The following is a 21,595-nucleotide window of genomic DNA, read 5'->3' on the forward strand; positions in this document are numbered from 1 at the left end:
AAGCAAGACTGGGAGCAGTGGCACCTCGATAGGGACAGCAGGTGCCTCGCTCTGTGGTGGTGGCTCATTTTCTGGCTGAACAACATCAAGGAAGATCACAGCCTAGATTTTACTCATTCATCCTCTGAAGGAGATACACACTAATAAGACTTCACATAAGATTAGTTTCTGCCTTTACCTTATAGTATAACAGGTAGAGAGAACTTTCTCAGTACTAACAAGTATGGTGACACAAAATGCTGGCAGGAGTTCACCAGAAAATAGACTGCAAATAGCTCAAAATAATTCAGGGCTTTCCATTTACTTGGCTTTCAAAATAAGCATTTAACTGCAAGCAAGTTTAAGTGTACGGAATTACTGCCATTAAAAGAGAAGGTATAAAAAAGGGAAGTATAAAATCCTTGTAAATACATTTGAACAGATACATAATACACAATGGAAGTTTATACAGCTTGTAATATAAGTGCTACAGGCATTTCATTTTAATACACATATTTAATCAAGAATGTATTTAATAAAACAAAAATGCCAGAGGCAGAGTGCAAAGGAAAAGCACTGCAGGTGATCACTGCAGAACATATTCAAGTAATTTAACCATTGCATTTTTACTTAGATATGTTTCTGCATATGTGCAAAAGTTGTAACACCATCTCTAATGCTTTTGCTGAAGTTCTCCATACATACATACATGGTTTTGCACTAAACAAAGTGTGATTTTTATTTGCAGATGCAATCCTTTCTCAGTGGATGCTGTATACCATTATCATTTCTAGATACATGTCAAAGAAAATACTGTAACAGAAGTTTTTCTTGGGAAAAGTAATTTCTGAGATTACCTGCATATGCAGGACAAGAGGAAATGGCCTCAAGTTGTACCAGGGGAGGTTCATGTTGGATATTAGGAAAAAATTCTTCACGGAAAGGGTTGTCAGGCATTGGAACAGGCTGCCCAGGGAAGTGGTGGAGTCACCATCCCTGGAGGTGTTTAAAAGATGCGCAGATGAGGTTCTTAGGGACATGGTTTAGTGCCTGAGTTAGGTTAATGGTTGGACTCTACGATCTTGAGGGTTTCTTCCAAACAAAATGATTTTATATATCTAAATGTCATGCAATCACTAAAATACCTTACAACGTGCTTCAAATTACAAACAGATACACACATATGTATGTTATACATACAAAGTAACTAAACACTGCATAGTGTGTTTGATAATCTTTCATTCTTACTTGATATATTTTTCCTCTTTCAAAAAACAAAACCCAAAACCCTCCATCCAAAGCTGTATAATACTTAGCATTAAAGGGTTCACCCATCAATAGTATATACAAGGTTATGGTATCAAAGTTCAGCTGAGCAGCATTTCAGAACTGACTCTGAGTACCTACTTCACCAGGCACCTGTACACCTTAAAACAATCATAGGCAAACGTAGTTAAAGAACGTAGTTAAGAACAGGAAAACCAAAAGGGGCATCAGAAAATGTCTGGGGAAAAAAAAAAAACAACAACAAAGAAACCAAACAAACCTACCCCTCCCCCCAAAAAACAACCCACAAAACCAAAAACAAACAAAACCCCACAAAAAAACAAAAGCAAAACAAACAAAAAAACCCACCAAAAATACCACCAACAAATCCAAACAAACCACCAAACCAGAAAAAGCCTGAGAGACAGCGAGTTAGCAATGGAGGTAAACATGAGATTTCCACTGGCAAGTGTTACAAAGGAGATGCCAAGAAAATCTGACATTTTTTTCAGGAGGACAAAAGCTGGGGGAAAAAAAACCAAAAACAATCAAAAACGGACAAGATTAAACCTGGATCCGGAGATGAAAGTGGAGGAGCTGTATCACTGTTTTATTAGTTTAAGTCTTCTTGTTTATCCTAAGACTATGTATTTCCATTTCTTAAGGAGCTTTTAAGGAGAAATTAACACTTCTCTCCTCCACAGCCTTCACCTACATAGCAAATAAAGAAGTACTGAACAAAGAATCAATCAATTATTTTCTCTGGCAGAAGAACAGGAATGATGGACACTATGTTCTTTTGAGTAAAAGTGCTACAGTTCAGCTAAGGTACTTAACTGAGACATAATATTCACTCTCCTTTCTGTGGTCACAGAGACAGGTTCCTCCAAAGGGTACGTCTGATCCTAGCCAGACTTTATTATCATCACTTGTTATCATATCACTAGATGCCTCACTCTTCTAATTATATGAGCAGTTTAGTAGGGTGTTCTCATATGCTTTCAGCGAAGAGGAAGAATGAAATCAGGTCCCTGCACAAACTGCAGCAGCTCAGGGTATGAGGTGTTAGAGACCTGCAGACCAGCCCTGGAGCCTGCAGCATTTGCTGCCTCTCTGTGCTGATCCATCATCGCTGTCTCCATTTAAACCACATTTTCAACCGTATTTTCGCTCCTGTCTTTATATGTTTGGGCTTCCACAGCAGAATCTTTACTATTTTACACAGCTTGGCATATGAAAGGTGCATTGATCTGAGCATTCAGGAAAGTCAAGTTCTCTGGGGAAGGATTCTTAATAAAGGTGCATACTTAATTCAGCTATTTTGCCTTCAAACCCAACACAAATGCTTATTAAAACAGCACCCAAATATGTTTGAGCTTCCTGTGTCAGCATCAGTATAGATGATGGACACAGATATAAAGACTTCAGGGAATAGATATGACTGAAATGAGACAAATAAAGGACTTAAAAGCTGATGAGCTAATAGAAAACTAATCTAAATTTGTTAGGTAAGCATAAAAGAACTAAGGCTTGTTAGTATATTGAATGAAGGCTGGAAAATAATAGATGCTACATTTGAGTACTAAGAATTGAGATGTTTTCACTTTGCTGCTTCCTCTAGAATGCTGAGTACAGATATAATTGCTATATTTAATGATAGCCACTTTCCATGAAGTTTCACGGCAAATCATTATCCTCTCAACTAAAGAGCTGCATGCCTTTGTCCTTTTTAGAAATCATGTCTTACAATTAGTTTTACAATCAGGATAACAAATCATTCTATATATAAAAAAGGGCACATGTAATAAAGAGTATTAGCTTCTAACATCTCATCTTTAGATAGACAATGACCAAAGAAATAGAGGTATTTATTTGTACAGACTGAGAAATGTTTCCATTTGTAAATACTCAAAAAACACCGATATACTAATAGAATCAAGTGTACACTAAAAACGTAGAATGGTCTGTGAACACACTGCAAACCTAAAACATCCAGATAAGAAAGTACCTAAGCTGGATTTAAGACAGAAACATGAAAATAATTAAGCTCCTCGTGTGTTAAGGTTGCATCTTTTTGATTAAATGTTTGCTAGGTTCTCTTTAAGGTGTTGCAACTGTTACAGTTTCATGATACTTAAGTTTTGCATCTAGTTAGTTTCTTTTGCAAATTACGTAAACAAAGTTTTTATCTAATATTATATCTGGCATTATGACAGTGCAATTCTTACTTGCCAGTGAAAAGCAAAGCAACAAAACAAATGTATTTCTGTGGCTAGCTGTGCAAGGATGCTGATAACCAGCTCAGTGCTACACTCACACTTTGGTCCCAGTTATGAAAATCCCACCACCACATCACCCACTAAGACTAACGTACTAAACGAATTTGAATTGGCAGAATATGTTTCTAGTAGGCAAGACTTTTGGTAACATGGCATTTTTCATCTTGTTCTAAACACCTTAAAGTTGGAGTTATCAGTATATTAGGCTTGTGTTGCATATTCTCAATGTTCCTAACACTTACAAATTCAGCTTTAAAAAAAAAAAATCTCTTGTAAAAAAAACAGCTTAAGAAGCCTTTCATTCATGCTTATTAACTTAGACTGGTGAAAAATTGGTATCATATGCCTAACAAAGCAAAAATAATTCTGTAAAACTGGTTTTGAGTTCTCTCCTACTCCCTTAGCAACAAGATGCAGAGAGACAGTTTGTAGGGTGAGAAGTATGGAAGTCCTAGCCAAATACCACCAACCCACCCAGAAATAAAAAGCTGTGGGAAAGCAAGGTAACTAAATTCTTATGGATAAATACAGAAGCAGGCAGGCAGAGCAGGTCTGAATTCACACAAACTTCACCTGCCATTAGACCAGTGAGGCAAAGACTGGAGGCTCAAGACTATCGTTTAAAATCCCTGCATCCAGAAATGGAGAAAAGTGTCAGATGTTGGCAGTGGCTCACAGTGAAGGTGACATTCCATGCAGAGCTGGGTGCTCGGCTACTGCAAACGAGCAGATGCATTCCCATCAGTACAGCTGTGCTGGTTACACCAGCTGAGAGTCTGTGAACACTCAGACTTCACGCAGAGGAATTTGTGAGGTGGAGCATCACCAGCTGGATACAAATCACCCAGTACTGTGTCCCAGAGATGCAGCTGTTGGAGAGATTTGCCCTTTACCAGAAGAGACAGGGTATGTGCCTTAATGCCTCCTCATGCAGTTGCACACTGCCAAAGCAGCTGGGAAATGAAACTAATGGTACACAGATGCAGCAAAGAACACACCACTTTGGTAGCAGTCAGAAAAACTGCAGTAGCTTTGGTCAGCCAGAACATGCTGTTCAAAGCAACCGGGGATCCTTGGAATGCACTTAGATTGCTTGTAGTGCATTTTGGCCAGATTACAGCAATAAATTTGTGTGTGCTGGTATTTCTGTCTTTTGCTATATCAACATAACTTCAGTATTCAGCCCTCTACAGATTGCTGGGAAGAGAGAGGGTGAGTGAGGCTGACGAACAGCATGTGCAGTGCAGATCCTGCAACACTGAGTGATCCTGACTCTACAGTGAAGGGACTTCCTTTTTCTCCATTGCTCTGCTATACAGAAGGCTCTGATCAAGTTTAAATTACTAACGGCATGCTCCAACTAGGAACCAATTTCCACTTGCAGGCATAAAATGGAAGGAAATAGCATGAAACTAGCAAACAAAATGATTTAACAAAAGTACTGGGAAAGAGACTTGGATCAAGGATGAGTTTGAAAGCTTGACTGGCCCCAGCTTCAGTTGTACTGAGGGTTGTTCAGTTCTTTAAAACACTGCCAACTGTACATTTTGCAGAGGGCACTAACCAAAGACAAAGATCAAGGAATTTCCCAAGAGTGGACTGAAGGTGGACAGGCTACTGGAAGCTATATCAACGTGTGGCTGTAACAGTACAAACTGCCATAAATTAAAACAGCTGCTGTAACAGAATAACAATAAAATGCAATAATTGGGGAGGCCTGATTCTGACTTCCAACATGAGACACCAGCACCTTCTATAAGTTATACAAAACACATGAAACTATTAAAGAAAAAAGAGACATGGTTACTACTGCTCACACATTCTTCTTCCCGCTGTCTTCATCTTCTTCATCCACACAGCCATACTGATTGTAAATCACTTCATGATAAAAATGGGCTTTTTCCTTCATATTTACAGTGTCCAGAGTATTTGTACAGCAGGACAACATGTAACAAGAGAAATTCTGCATTCAAACAGCACTCCTGTCCCCTGCTCCCTATGTTTGTTTTTAATGTGAGAACTGAAAATACTGCATTGAAACAAGTCTCCTTGAAGAGCAACATGAGCCCCAACAGCGAAAAGGTGAGCCGGGGGTCACATTCTCATACTCAGTATTCACAAGTATGTTGTCAGGAGATATTTGGGTCTTGGCATGTAGGACAGCAACATGTTGCTTTGGTTCAATACCAACAGTTTCATAGGCAGAGCACTGGAGGTTACTGTGACTTTCCTCCCTGCTGCTCCACGACAATTTAAGTACAAAAGCTCAGGTCTTGATTATATTTTTGTTACGAAATAAAGAGGTGAAAGTGGTCAAGCAGTGTCAGATTTCCAAAGCGTTGGGTGTCTGGCTCAAGTGAGGCAGCAACTCTAACAGCATTGGCTTTTTGCTGGGATCTAAGGTGGTTGTTGGTGCTGTTCTCTATTTCTTTTCCTTTCCAATCAGTCGCTGGCTGTCACCGTGACAACGAGAAGCCTGCAACACAGCTGCAAGGAGAAAGGGAGAAAGGGGAGCACCCTCCAGCTGAGAGGGGAGAAGTGTGGCAGTGGGTGGGGGCAAGAACAGAAAAATTATATGGGAAGCTAAAGAGATGCAGTCAAGAATGAAGAGAAAATAGAAGGCCACAGTGCCTCTTCATTCTGTGAGGCTCATCTATTAGAGGAGGGGATGCTCAACCAAAATGTTTGTCTTCACAAAATTTTATTTAAAATAAAACAAAAAGAAAAATGCCACAGAGATAAAGGGCTTAATTCCCTTTCCTCCTGCCACACCGAACCTACTTTAATTGAATTACTTTCAGATTTAGGGGCATGTAAACAAGAGGAGATTCAGTTTGAGACACTGATTGTATCATGGAGCAATAAGAAACAAACACAATGAAGGACAACCACCACTAGAGAAAATGAAGGTAATAGCCAAAGTAAATATGTCTCATTAAAAACACACTTGTTGGAGAGTTCTTAACTCTGCTTAAGCACACATTTGCCCTCTATGTTCCAACTGAATATTCTCTTTGTTAAAATGTAAAGGCATATAACAGGATTACATTTGCTTTCTGTGCTACAGAAACACATAGGAATAAGATTTCATTTCCAAGGTACATTTTCATTAATCAAGTATTCAATGCTTTCTCAAAAGCATGCAGAAAGCTAACTAATACTCATAGCATCTATAAGTGTACTTATTTATAGTTATAGAAATATAAATCAAATATCTTTAATAAACCAATAACGTGGAGCTACAGGTAAAGCATTGCCTATGAATCACATTACTATAAAATAAATTTTTTCCTTAATAAATTTTCAGCATTTACAGCCTTTCCTAACAGTACACATGAATTTGGACTAAAAATCTGGGGCAGAATTCTTTTCCATTGCACTTCCAAAATTATTTTCCAGATTTTTTTTTAAATGTAGTGTCTACCGATGTCTTAATGTTAGAAACTATCACATGAGAACTCCTGAAGACTTCAGTGACATTAAACAACTCCTCATCCATACCATGATGCACAAGTTCTGTAACAGTCCCATATGCTTGTGGATATATTAGCATTTAGAAGATGTAAATAGTTACAGACAGTGGTAGTTAGAAATGACTGGTTCCTACATTGTATATAAACCAAAACGAGTGATTCATACTTACACTTTCAATTGATAGCCCAGTCCTGTGTTTAAAAACCCTCAGTGGGCAGCAGTGAGTTTCTTGAAGAATTTCACAGTCACCTTCAGGAAGTTCAGACTCGTTTGTTGTGAAATCAAGAGAGGCGATGACTTGATTCTAGCTGCCTGCTTGACAGACCACTGAAATTGCTTATAATACTGCTATAGGATTCCAGTAGTCTGGAGATGTTTTCTGTAGGTGACTGCCCAAGCTACACCCGCCTCACATGTTTATAATCTATATCACCTGTAGTACACTAAAGAAAGATTTCCAAAAAGAAGTGATCACATGAGCAAGCGTCTCCTTTCAAGCATACATTTGGTTCCTTGGAAGTCAATACAATAAACGTTAAACACACACATGACAAGAATTCTGGACAACTCTTAAATCAGGTGTCACTTTAGAAAGGAAACCTTCTCCTGTTCATGTAGAACAAGATTTAAAAATTTTCTGAAGCAATATTAAATTAGAGAAGTTGATTAGGTTGTTCTTAACCTTGCAGTTTAATTCCAGTGATGTAAGTCAACTGACAACAGTGTCCCTGTAAATATGAGAACCACTGGATCTAGATTTTTATTTTAAATTAAGCCTGAGATAACAAATGATTAAATACTTTATCTGAACTCTGAAAATAAGAACGCTTATTTAATCTTATTCCATTTCAGATAGAAACCTGTGGTGATCTTGTCTATCAGGAACGTCACTGCATCTACCAACAAATACAAGGTCTGCAGAAAGGATATTCAAGGAGAAAACATGTGAAGTACAAAATTCTTCAGCTATAGCTGTCTAACATCTCTACTTGTTTGTGGCATCTGTCACTGTAACTGGTCCCAAAATGTCAAGAACACTTATGCTGAAGAGGAAGCTGGCTGTAGAGGAGAAAGTTGCTTAACCTCATAGACCACTCCCCTTCCAAGTTATTGATTAATCTGTAAGCACCAGGAACATTATGGAAAGGCTTATATTAACAACCTTAACAGAGGTGTCACTGTTGCTACAGCTTTCTGAGGATGACATACGCACAAGAACGCCTGAAGCTGTTGGGAGCTCAGGAAAAGCTGCCATTCGCAAACTCAGAGTCACAAATTAATTTCTGCAAGGACAGAGCTAAATCACAGAATGCTATCTCCTATAATTTTATCATGCACAAAGATTTTGTTTTAATAACAAAGACTGTCATGCAAACTGGCAGAGAATTAAAATCAGAACATCCAAAATTAACTAGGGGAATTCATTAATGGAAATTTTAAAAAGACTTAATTTGACAATCAGAAATACAAAAGATCCAGAACCAACATATCATCACTGCTTCTACCTGGCCAAACTATTGAAAATCAATTTTAAAGTAACAACTCTTTTACAAATAAGATTTCAATCTGCAAGTCCAGACTATCCTTTCTGGAAGATGAAAGACCCGTGCTAAGAGGTCTGAGGAAAGGAAAAGACGGAAACAAGACATACAGGAATAGTTTTGGAAGTTGCTGAATGCAGAACAAAAAAACCTCTCTCTTTTTTCAGCAAGTTGTAAGAAAAACCTGGATATCTGCACGTCAATCATATTTACTTATTAATGTTATAATTTGAAATAATATTTGGTGCATCTGTGTTGCAAAACACTGACTATAATACTAGGTTAAGAGCTGTACTTTAGCATCTCATTATTTGGATATGATTATTTAGCATCTTTCATTATTTGCGTGTACCTAATTAAATCCTAAATTAGATATGATTTTCATCTGTAAGTATCCTTAAATAGATTTGTTGTTTGGTATTTTTTTTAATGGACTAAAATAGGATGGAAAGAATTGTATTACTTTTTGTTTGCCAATACAGAATCCTCACCCTCAAATTGCCACAGTTCCCTCAATTTGTCTTGTTAAAAGCTTTAAATATTCAGAACACAAGAAGTTACCACAAAGCTCAGGACAGTCAATCTTCATTTTCGTAGTTCTTTCAGATACCAGATTCAGAAAAGTAATTGTATGTGTGCTGTATTAATATATAGGGAAAATAAAAACACAGCTTTGGTACCCTTTTCTTGCAACACAGAGCCTATGAACTCATAGCACTGAGACTCGAGATACAGTTTGAGTTGCGTCAAAAAAAGCCAAACAACAGACAATTTAAAATAAGCCCATTCTGCAGGGACTGCGGGGAAGCTTGCAGCTACTTGGCTTTTTCACCAGTGATTAACATTAACATTACTGTTGATACACAAAAAGCAATGCAAATTTATTTATACATAAGCACTATTTGGTAACCTAGTTCTAAACAAACAAAAACCCAAACCAACAAAACACAGCCAAACAAAAAAAACCCAGACCCTAAACCACAGAAGCAGTCAAATGCAGCTGCTTATCAGAAAACATTTTCTAAGAGACTGACTTTTGCAATGGCCAAGCTATCAACATACCAAATAACAGGAGTTCTTGGTGGAATGCCGTGGCAGATAAACATTGATGCAATGTTTTAACATATCGTGGAAAAAAAAAATAGTGGGTAGAAATACAAAGACTATTTTATTTCAACACATGGCCTTGTTGAAACCACAGAAACTGCACACAGTACTGGAATTTATATTCTTAAAAGAATGCTATGAAAAGGGAGATAAATAAAAGAGCTACAGAAGTGACTTGAGTATTGAAGTAAATATCTCAAAGCAATACACAAGTGAATCTGTTTATCTAATAAAAAAAGATTGATGGTGACTTGATTACTGTGCTGCTTTGTGGAAGCAAATACTGCTTAATAAAGGCTCTTCACTCAAATGGAAGAAGGCAGAAAAAAAAGCAATTTTCAAATTGCCCCCTTATTTTTTTTTAAATGGACTGAGGCCAATTAACTATTAGAATGAATTACCAAGTCGTGGAGCCTCTGCATTTTGAAATGTGCTTTTTTTTTCTTTTTGCAAACACAAACTGCTGAGCTCAATATGGGGTAAGACCTCTCTAACAGGTACAGAAGATTAAATTACACGGTCTAACGATCCCTCTGGTTTGAAGGCTACAAAGAGATTCACAATGCTTGAGTTTCACAACTGGTGTTGCCTATGAGTGAAAAAGGTTTGCTGCTGGTGTGAGCTGCTTAAAATATACTGTGCTTTCGGTGTGGTGAGTGTATCGGTTCTGTAATCTATCACATTCCCAACCACCTGCCAAGAACCTAAGTAGCCAGCACATGATTCACACTGGCATCTCCTTAATAACAAACACAGGTTTAAACATTATTAAGTTTTCCTAAAATGGCTGCCTTAAACCTTAAGTGAATCAAGGCACAACAGACAGATAAGACACCACGTGAATATGCCCTTTCCAATTTTATCTTTTGCTGATCAGTAAGTCCAAACATTTTGGCCATCAGAACCAAACCCAAGAAATGCAGGAGTTTTCAGGAGGTCTGTTAAGGACCTCCCATAATGTCCCCATCCTGCAGTGACACAACTCATAATTTCCTGGGGTGCACCTGATTTGAATAAGTTGATTTGCTTGCATGTAAATGGCAGCGATCTCTAAATTAATTTCCTCAGCTCAAACCTCTTGCTGCAGCAGTAGCAATTCTTTTTCACTATTTCCCTTTCTGACAAACAAATAAAAAAAGCAAAAGCCCAAAGGCCAGCTACATGTACAACTGCACCGCTTCACGCCAACAAGCAAATTCAACTAAGTGAGGAAGTGTCCCACGCAAGTACCACCTTCCACGTTATTTCCGACTTGCCACTTACCAAAGGGTAGAAAAAAAGGCTTGCTTGCTTCATTTTTCCTAGCTGGACTTCTTCTCAGCATGGGAATGGAATATCCAGACTGGACCCCTCCTGCCGTTAAAGCTTTGCCCCAAAACGTACTCATTAGGAGACGGGATGCAGCGCAGGCAGGTTTGCTCCCTTGTTCGCATAAAGGGTTTCACCAAAACTGGGTAGGTTGCTAACCAGATAGTAACAACACAATATTATCAGCTGAATACTGCATTGCAGTTCAAAAATATGAAGGAAAAATGAGTGAGACATTACAAGAACAAAAAGAATGGCTTATGAAATTAAAAAAAAAAATACCCTAAAGAATACTTTTATTTGAATGCTCTTTCTTCCAGGTGCCCTCAACTACTGCATATTCCTAAACTCCTGTGCACAGGCTTTTTACTTTCCACAGTCTCCGGTCTGGAAGTTGCTCTGCCATGAGTCTAAGAAACACCAAACACCACTTTGGGACTCTACATAAAAGTATGATTTTAATATTAAAACACTTCAGAGAGAAATTATAATCTAGCACACTGTTTTGTGCGCAAATAAAATAATTTTATGTGTTATATTCTTCTATCGTAGCTTAGAGTATCCAAGAAGAAACATCGCTGAAGAAATAAAATCAAACAACTTATCTTTTAGAATAAGGTTACATTTTTAGCATTCATATTTTAATGCAAAATACAGTATTTCCTATTGTTTCACCCGTCTTAAAATAAGAAGCAAGGACTCCACAATTTAACTTCAACTTATGAAACTAAAATGCTAAACAAATGAAAACTAAGCTACTGCTTCCTAGTAAGTTAAGGAACATGTAATTAAAGTTTCCTGTGTCCTCCTTTTGTATAGAACACCCTTTTAAACATGATGATGTACTTCTCAGGTAAGTCTTCCTGAAGAAATATTTCTCAATAAATTGATAATAATTAATTATTTTTGATCTCTGATTTAGGAGCTTTAAGCTATGAGGATTTTGAGTTTATGACCAGAATGTGATGGATGATAACCTAGCTATAGCTTTGACATTAAACATTTTTAATGCCCCTGTCAAAAGTGTCTATTGCTAAAAGAAAGTTAGCAATGCTTTAACATCTACTGAAACCAATATTAAAACCACATGAAAAACAAAAGAAGTTCTCTGCATTATTTCCTCCCTTGACTGTTCAATTCCTATTACTGATTTCAGTCAACAGAAGGCTGACATGACCATATCATCACAGCAACACAGTTCCTCCAGAACAATCAAGGGAATCTTTAAAACGGACACCCAAGTCTGATTTATTATTGTAGGAATGCTGGATAAATTTAATTTTTCATTGTTTTCTTGAAAAACAAGGCAGTCAGATTTTTCTTCTCATTACTACAGGTTCATCAATCACACGCTCCCATGAAGACAACAAACCTGAAAGAGCAGTTTTTTGAGCCCCCACCTCTGGGAAAAATATAAAAGTAGCACACAAAGAAGCCAAGATGCTTCAGAAAACCTTAAATCCCAATGCCATCAGTCATTAATACATACATCACAAGGTGACCGTGTAATGTTAAAGGCATAACTGGACAATTTTTCTAACACAGAGAGAATGATTTGAAAGTATTTGAAAAATTATTTGAAGTGCTAAAAACAACACGCAGTGACCGATGGAGAAAGAGATACCAAAATATTCACACAGGCCTGCTTCGCCTTTTTCTTTTTCCCCTCTTGTTCAGAATCTAGTCTGGACAAGATTCATTTCATTTGACAGTATCAACCATAAGGCAACTACTAATTTAAAGAAGAATAATAGTGGACAAACCTAAACATATTTTAGCACTGACAAGAAATTATTTTAATTTATAATTGTAGTTAACTTTAACTGTTAAATAACCTATCAAAAACAGTTGATGTCTAAATTAATATTCTACTGACTATTTCATTCTTCCACAGACTAATTTAATGCCATGAAATATCAGCCATGGCAGACCTATTCCTCTTAATAATCTTGTTATATTAATTCAAATAAACATGGATTTGGTTTACTTAATTTATTGAAAAGACAGAGCAAATCACACTAATACATAACTAACTGAAAAAATTTAAACTCCAAATATGGTAAGATTATTTTCATGAGACAGGTTTGACAAACAACAAAATTATCATCCTGAGTCAGGTTTCTGTTTGTTTGAATTTCCACATCATTTATTTCCCTTACTTCTAGGTCCAAAGACCTGCATTTATACCTTACAGAGCTGGTACTTTGGGTATATTACCTGAGTCACTTCCAAACAAAACAGATTTATTTTATATATATAGAATGTTCACACATATAGACATGCATGCTCTCCTTTTTTCTTCAGTGTCAAAGGCTCTCATTGGAGTTTTTTTTACCTTAAAAAAAAAACTAAATAAGGGATATACCAGTAAATCTAGGTGAACTAAGTAATCCATGATGTGATTGTCTCAGCTGTTCCTTTTGTATTTCATGAGTGCTGCCTGAAATCACAGCCTTCATCCTGCAATAGAAGTTATGTGCATGCTCAAATCAAACACACAAGTAAGGTTAACCATGTGCCTCAATCGTGCAGGATAAGCACAGATATCTAATTTTGCAATCCCTATTTAGATAGAACAAATAATAAGGGTCTTAAGCTGCAGCAAAGATCTAGCATTAATGGGTACTGAAGCAGCAGCGTAAATGGAAAGGGCATGCAAGAAAAATCTCCCTACAGGGAGGTTTTTAAGAAAAATTAGGCAAATACCTGGCAAGAATAACATTTATAGTCATATCTACCTTGCAAAGAGAATAGAAATTAAAAGCCTCCAAAGATCACTTTAAACTTCATTTTTCTTGATTGTGTAAAGTCAAGTAACAAACCAACTTAAAAATAAGTCTCCCAAAATTCAAAATGCATTCATTAACTGTAAAAAAAATTCCAAAACCTGCTCTTCCTGAACACTGTGACTGGGATCAGCTAAGAGAGATCACCATCAAACAGTCAATACTGTCACTAAGCAACACCAAAACACTATTATTGCTATCACGGTTGAGTACATTTATTTTGAAATACTAGAGGAAAAGATTAAATCTAAAAAATCAGCAAGTAAAGCCACTGGTCAATAATCTATCTGTTGTAAAACCAAACAAATATTTATATGACCCTAAAAATGAACAATATAACACAATCCTAAATTCTGTTCTACTTTACAGCTATGCAATATATCAACATCTAATATGCACACATTGATTTATTCATAGATTTTAAACAGAAGCTGAGTAAATTTCACAGAATCACAGAATGTTAGATATTGGAAGGGACCTCGAAAGATCATCTAGTCCAATCCCCTGCTGGAGCAGGAACGCCTAGGTGAGGTCACACAGGAAGGTGTCCAGGTGGGTTTTGAATGTCTCCAGAGTAGGAGACTCCACAACCCCCCTGGGCAGCCTGTTCCAGTGTTCTGTCACCCTCACTGAGAAGAAGTTTCTTCTCAAATTTAAGTGGAACCTCTAGTGTTCCAGTTTGATCCCATTACCCATTGTCCTATCACTGGTTGTCACCGAGAAAAGCCTGGCTCCATCCTCATGACACTCACCCTTTATATATTTGTAAACATTAATAAGGTCACCCCTCAGTCTCCTCCAAGCTAAAGAGCCCCAGCTCCCTCAGCCATTCCTCATAAGGGAGGTGCTCCACTCCCTTAATCATCTTTGTTGCCCTGCGCTGGACTCTCTCCAGCAGTTCCCTGTCCTTCTTGAACTGAGGGGCCCAGAACTGGACAAAATATTCCAGGCGTGGTGTCACCAGGGCAGAGTAGAGGGGAAGAAGAACCTCTCTGGACCTACTAACCACACCCCTACACTGCTCTCTAATAGGTCATTCCCCAACTTATACTGGAACCTGGGGTTGTTCCTACCCAGATGCAATACTCTATACTTTCCCTTGTTATATTTCATTAAATTTTTCCCCGCCCAAATTTGCCCCAGAAGTTCTGGGCTGATACCTTAGTAATGATATATCTCAGTTGCAGTTGTGTTCAGAGGCCTATATTCTATTGTTTTATTTAGAAGTCACTGAAGTCCCTGTACAAAAGTGAATGTTATAGGTCTATTTACCTATGAAGTATTATGACACTTCATTTAGTCTTATTAGCAAAACACAGAAGAAGGAGAGTGTTCCTCTAATATCTGAAAGGTGATCACATCAAAGAACAAACAGAGATTATATGGCAAGGAGGGATAGAAGCAGCTTGAATACAACATGCTGGGAAACAGAAGCTCGGTGAACTGTCCAAAGAGAGCTGTGTAATTAAACAAATTTAAGGATAGATTAGAAACAGACTCTGCATTCCGAACATGAATACTATCTAACAAAGAAAAAAGCACAACCTGGAAACTGCATGAGAACACCTTCCTATACATAACCCCAACAGTATGAAGATCTACTGTTACGTTACACCAACAGTTACTTCTTCCCCAAGCCCAAAAATGTCTTTAAATTATTTCACACTTAAAACATTCTTGATGTGCCACCAGTCATGCTGTACTTTGCTTCAGCCTCTTGGGCTACTTTCACAGTTTTACTTGTATTCAGATTCTGAATGGAGCTCAGAATAGAGTGCAGACGCAATTTCCAAGCTGAACATTCACCCCGTGGGTACCGTTTTCAAAGGCAAAGAGCATCTGCCTTTCTGTACCTGCAGGCTATATCTCAAGATTTCCTTACATTTAGGCAGCCTCTAGGCTGAAATAGATACAGTAGCTTAATAAACACTGCTTATCAAATGTTTTACTTCAGCAGGCTCACCTGGATTATTTTCTTTGCTGTAGAGTGCCCTTAGCAGCAAACAACAGTGACACACAACTTTGGACAAATATACATTCAGAGGAACATAGCAACTGAAGAAACCAAATTAATTTGTCTTATCTGAGCTTAGGACTTCCTTCCAAGACAGAAAGAATCAACTTAATTCTGGCAGTGTCTTTCAGAAAACCATGTTTTTAATGGAGGTCAACTTAGAGCCCACTTCTTTACAGATCCTGTGCTTCTTCTCTTGCACCCTTTGACAACACTAAATAGTGGTTCTGAAATTACCTGGCCGCAGTTTCTCAGAGAGCCTTTCAACACTAAAGGATTGGTATCTCCACCCCATCAACTCCAATTAAGTAAACATCTGTTCTAATTGGGAGAGTTAAATTTGAAAGGTTAAGTCTTTGCCCAATTCCTCAGAACATCAGGAATACAACTTATTAAAACAAATTCATCTAACATTTACTCTTAAAAATAATATGACTGTAAGCAGGCATAATATGGATATACACATGGCACTTGAGTGGCAGGAGCTGAAGACTTTATCTGCAGTTACACTTCATGAAACTTCAGAAAGACCAGTGGCACTATGTGGCTGTAACCAGACAAACGTTGAATCTGGTCTCCAAACTCTAAGAACGGAAATGAACACATAGGGATGTACATCCTCATTTTGCTTATGTTGCAAAACAGTGACACCCACTGGCAGCAATAGTTTAAATACTTATTTGTTGCAATATGGATCGCTATCTGATAAGAGTTGCTAAGAAGCTTCTCTTGAGAAAAAAATCATCATAGTAACAACCATCCAGACTTACCTGTTGAGTCAGCACTACTGTCTGAGTTTTCGGAAACTGAAATACTAACAGCATCTGGAGTAACTGAGACGTAACCCTCTGGAGGAAGATTCACTGTGTACACTCTCCTTGGAGACAGAACCGTATTGTCACTACCTACAAAATAGAAAAAAAAAAAGTGTCTGGCTATTGATCCAAGTACAGATTTTTCTCAAACACTTTCTCAACTACAGCAATGACAGGAAGTGGTCTCAAAAATCCTTACAGAGGAAAAAGACATGAGAGAAAGTTAGGTGTGGAGCACTGAAATTATCCTGCAACCAAGAAAATTGCACCAAGCTACAAATAAACAAATACTCCACAGGTTAGTTCTTTCCAGGAGAAACACTTTTTTCCCCTTGCGTCAGACAACTCTTCTGCCTTAACTTCAGATAAAGCTTCTCCTTACAGCAAGTTTCAAGAGACCCTCTACACATTTTTCCCCATTCAGCATGAGCAGACACTATTCCGTTAAGAACTGTTTCATGAAAGATGGATAGATAGAGATACAAGCTCATTACGAAGTGACAGAAGTAATAGAAACATAGGACTCTGGTTTGTCCATTTGCAGTGCTTTGAAACATAGCCCATGCTGTTCTGAAGAGCACAAAGATAAAGGGATTTTGAAAGCCACACTTGATTAAGCTTCAGCAGTGCCTGCCCGAGAGGGCTCATCTCCTCATCTTTTCTCTGCTTCAATCTGGGGCAGGGCAGGGGGGAAGAATGCCAAGGGCCAGCTCTCCAAGTATTTCAGTGTACAAGAAGCTATTTGCTATGATGGCAAGAGACTCATTGTAGAATTTCTTTCCCCTTTAAAAGGTATCTAAAAATACGTGCAAGACTGGAAATACAAACTCCCTTTGTTCACCAGACAAGAAGTAACTCTGTAGGAAAGACAGAGACGCATCTCTGCTCCACTTATACATAACCAGTCCAGGGCAGACTGTTTTTGCTCAGCCACGACAACTGTAAAGATCAACTACAGGGAGACGAAAGCCTTTCCGGACGACCAGGACGTTCAGGATGTCTCCAAATGCTGCAATGTAAGTTTAGATGGTTCCCTGTGTTCTTTTCACACTCAGCCAGCTCAGACACTGCACTTGCCTTCCCTTCCTGAGGGCAATCTGCCCCTTTAAAACACATAGACAGAAGTGCTAAAATAATATGCACTTAAAAACATCTTCAGCAGGTGAACACCATTAATCTTATACCACAAACTCACTAGAAGATCCCAGGTGTTCTGAGACTATTACCAAGCCACAGCTATGGCTGGACCAATACCTAAACATTTAAAATGCAGTTGTGTCTGATAGGAGTAAGTCTTGTAGGGGATCTATGTTTCTAATATGTAATTTAACTATTCACATTGTATGCAAATAAGTAATTTAAGTCTACACTGACATTTCTCAGCAAACTTCAAAGAGTTCAGCATGACTGATCATCTTAGGTATCTATGATAGAGCGCATTTCAGAACATTTAAGGCACTTTTGAAAAGCTACATCACAGTTGTTTTCATCACCAAGATATAATACTTTTGGTTTTAGAAAATGTTTAAAAAATTACTGTTTTTTCTCAAACAAGACAGAAAACTGTAAACTGATATTGACGATGCTTAAAGGATAATAAAAGAATTAAGTAATAAAGATGAGCAATTTTGTGACTTAGAAAAAAAATCCACTAAAAATTAATTTGGAATAATTTTTACACAGATCCTTTCTATGAAGATGATACCAAAGCAATACTTGCATTCATTTCTTTTTTCCCTACCCAGGTTGATTAATAAAGTGCTAATTAGTAATAGTTTTAAATGTATAAATGTTTATTGAGTTACTCTCTTCTGACCAATTTCAAGTTTCCTCTTTTTTTTTTCCTCTTTATATTTACCCTTTGTAAAACAAAGATGACCATGCAAACATAAAACTCAATTTGCAGCAGCCCTAACTCAAACCCTTCAATCATAAAAGGAGTAGATACATCTGGATATTAACTTCCCACATCAAAACAGTTACACAACAGAATTTGTGGGACTACCTGTATCACCCATTACAAAGAAGAAGAGAATCAACTTTTACTATGTAAATGAGCAATGACTCAAACAACTTTAAGTCTGTTTAAATGGGAGTCACCAAATTACTTATTTATTCACCCCATATGCATCTTCAAGTCGTTTACAAACTAAAAATCAAGCATTAGTCTTTGCTAATCCTGTGCAAGTATGTCAAACCAAACTGATACCATACATTAAAAATAATATGCACACAACTGTATAACCTCAGTGTACCAACAAATCTCCCAGTCTCAAGCCATTAAGTCTGGATTTTTCCAGCCTGGGGGGGGGGGGTGTCTCCTTAGGCTAAGAAGAGATTGGTTGGTTATAAAGTAGAAACATTGCTGCAATTGCTGAAAAGCAAACGGCTAAGCTTATGAATATGTAACATAAAAAGGGGGTTTTGACTAACAAAAGTAATCAGATATTGGAGATATTCAAGAATGCTCTTATTCCTACTAGTAAAAAGTAATTAATCCCATATTTGAAGTTGTATTTTATTGAGGGAAGGGGGACCAACACAAAACTAAAGGATGTTTACAGAACAACCAACCAGCATTACTCTTAACAACAAAGTAAGAATACAGAATAAATGTTTTGAATTGAATTGTCCCCTAGTCATGTTATTCTTTACAATGTTCCCCCCAAAGAACTCCTTTGCCTGTAAATCAGCCCTGTGCAGGAGCAGGGCAGCGCACCTAAACCACGCTGTTACCAGGGTTACAGCTCCAGTAGGTCTGTAGCTTGACTGGCTGTGTTATCTTTTGCCATCCTACTACAAACAACTATCAGACCTTTTAAGAAGGAGCTGAGGGTAAAGCTTCCATCGCACCTTAGCCTTGTAAAACTGCCAGCTGCCCAGTTTGCTGTCATATCAGGCAGACAGTGTATTTGGGTTTAAGGCTATTTTTCAGAATCCCTAAACTTTCCTCTACCCACACCTCTAGAAAGAGGGTAAATAACGCCAGCATGGCTTCCAGAACACACAGCTTGCTGGGGCAGATCTCGAATACGGACACAGCCAGAACACACACTTGTATCATCTTGGTCATTTCCTTGCTGGTAAGAGTGACTAAACCCTGGGGAGAGACTGAATCACCTCTAGTTTCTGTGGTGGGGGCCCTGGCTGGCAGTCCAACACCCCCCACATGCTCACTCGCTCCCCTCCCAGCTGGGTGAGGGTGGGGGAAAAAAGTGGGAAGATGAGAAGCGAGAGCTCATGGGTCAGAGGCAGGGAGAACACCTACCAGCTCCTGCTGTGGGCAAAACAGGAAAATTAACTTAATTTACTGCCAGCTACTTGAAGTATTTATTTACTGACTCAGGTACTGGGAACAGAAACAAAATTAAAAGAAACAAACATTATAACACTTAGGAAAATCACCTTTCCTGCCCAGCTCATGTTCACGTCAAACTCTCCTCCCTCCTGTACTATTGCCACAGGTGACTCTCAGCCCCTCCAGTGAGGCAAGAAGCAGAGCAGGGTGGTGGTGGGTGTTTATAGTTAACATAGAATTCTTTCTCTGTGCTGCTCCTTCCTTCTCACTTTTCCCCTAGGCCAGCGAGGGCTCTCCATGGGCCCTCAGATGTTCTTCAGAACATCTGCTCAACACAGAGCACCTCCTCCTCCAAGCCGGTGTTCATGCTGCTGGTTATCAGTCCTTCTAGTTCCCTCCTCTCTCAGGAGTGTTGTCTCCTTTCTCAAACATGTTTTCCCCCAGGTGTCCCCACCTCGGCTGGGGGGCTCAGCCGTGCCCTGCCGTGGGTGGCTGGAGCTGCTGGAATCGGCTGTGTCTGGCCCAGGGCACCCCGGCCTCTCCTCAGACACCCCTGCAGCCCCAGTGCCCCGGCACCCATCCCTGCAACTCAGAAAGCCTTGGTAACCTACTGCTGTGCTCCCACAGGGCAGCACTTTGATTCTATGACTTGTGGAACAAAGCAAGGACCCAACTGCAGATGCCAGCTAGAACCTCCTGCAGCCTCCCCCAAACAACTGTCAAGTTAAGCCCAATCTGACTGAGACATGACCTTTTACACAAAATTATACCCTGGAAACACGCAGTTATCACTTCTCTGATGGGAAGAAAAGAGTTCATCCCCAAAACCAAGTCTTTTCACAAAAGCAGAGGAGGAGACAGATTGATGCTGCATCAAATCCAAGGTCTGATTAGTTCAGCGTCATACCTTCCACAAAAGTCATTATTCTCAGCAAGCACTTAATGTGTGGTGTTACAGTAGATACAATCTGGACAAAAATAAGGCTGGAAGGTCTGTTACCTCCTTTAATAAGTAAAAATGCACTTTAATACAAACTTTTAATGTAAGCTAGAATATGACCACGTTCTAGCCATTCTTCGTTTTTATTACGTGAAAACTATGACAACCCCCAATACAAATACATAACCTCTCTTTACACAATAATAGACCCCATCACTTACTTTGTCATTGACAAGCAAGACAGTGCACATGAAAATCCAGTGCAAGAGTTTCATCTCCTCCAAAAAACCTTCACAAACTGCAGCATAGCAAAGGTTACATCAGTGAGTAACTGATGAGTTACTGTGAGTAACACCTTGAGGGTCCTCCTGAGGACTGCAAAAAAGGTACTTTTCCAGTTGATCGGTGTAAAGACATCAAATTGTCATTCATCAGCATGAACATTATAAAACAAGTCCAGTGATCCTACATACCTCCCCTCCCCCCAACACAGACACATTTGTGTTCAGATGATATCCAAGATCCTGAACATCAAGCTACAGTTACTTGAGTCCATCACGGTAAGGTATGTGAGAGTAACTTCAGGGACATGAAGTCTTCTACTGCGTACAATCATCCTCTGCTCACAGGCTGACTTTCACAGGACTGTTTTCCAGCCTCAAGTCAACATGCACACTAGACTGCTTTCCACAAAGGCAGAACCTTTTAGCCGAACTAATTTTATGTGCAATGGGAAAGTACAATCCTTTTCCTTGGAGTGCTGGATAATTCCTGCTGCTTGACCTCAG

General features: G+C 38.6%; 1 protein-coding gene across 5 annotated transcripts in view; it reads right to left on the reverse strand.

Annotated features, from left to right (window-relative positions):
* ERICH1 (glutamate rich 1) overlaps positions 1–21,595 on the reverse strand; it is an 88,934-nt gene that overhangs the window by 42,926 nt on the left and 24,413 nt on the right. For all 5 annotated transcript variants that reach the window (XR_010471149.1, XR_010471150.1, XR_010471147.1 and 2 more), the window contains one exon: positions 16,525–16,659. Coding sequence is in view for 1 of the 5 variants with exons in the window: in XM_065056016.1 (XP_064912088.1) it covers positions 16,525–16,659 (135 nt within the window). In the remaining 4 variants the exon portion in view is untranslated. The remainder of the gene's footprint in view (positions 1–16,524; positions 16,660–21,595) is intronic.

This window comes from Columba livia, chromosome 3 (assembly GCF_036013475.1).
Source record: "Columba livia isolate bColLiv1 breed racing homer chromosome 3, bColLiv1.pat.W.v2, whole genome shotgun sequence".
Classification (NCBI taxonomy): Eukaryota; Metazoa; Chordata; class Aves; order Columbiformes; family Columbidae; genus Columba; species Columba livia.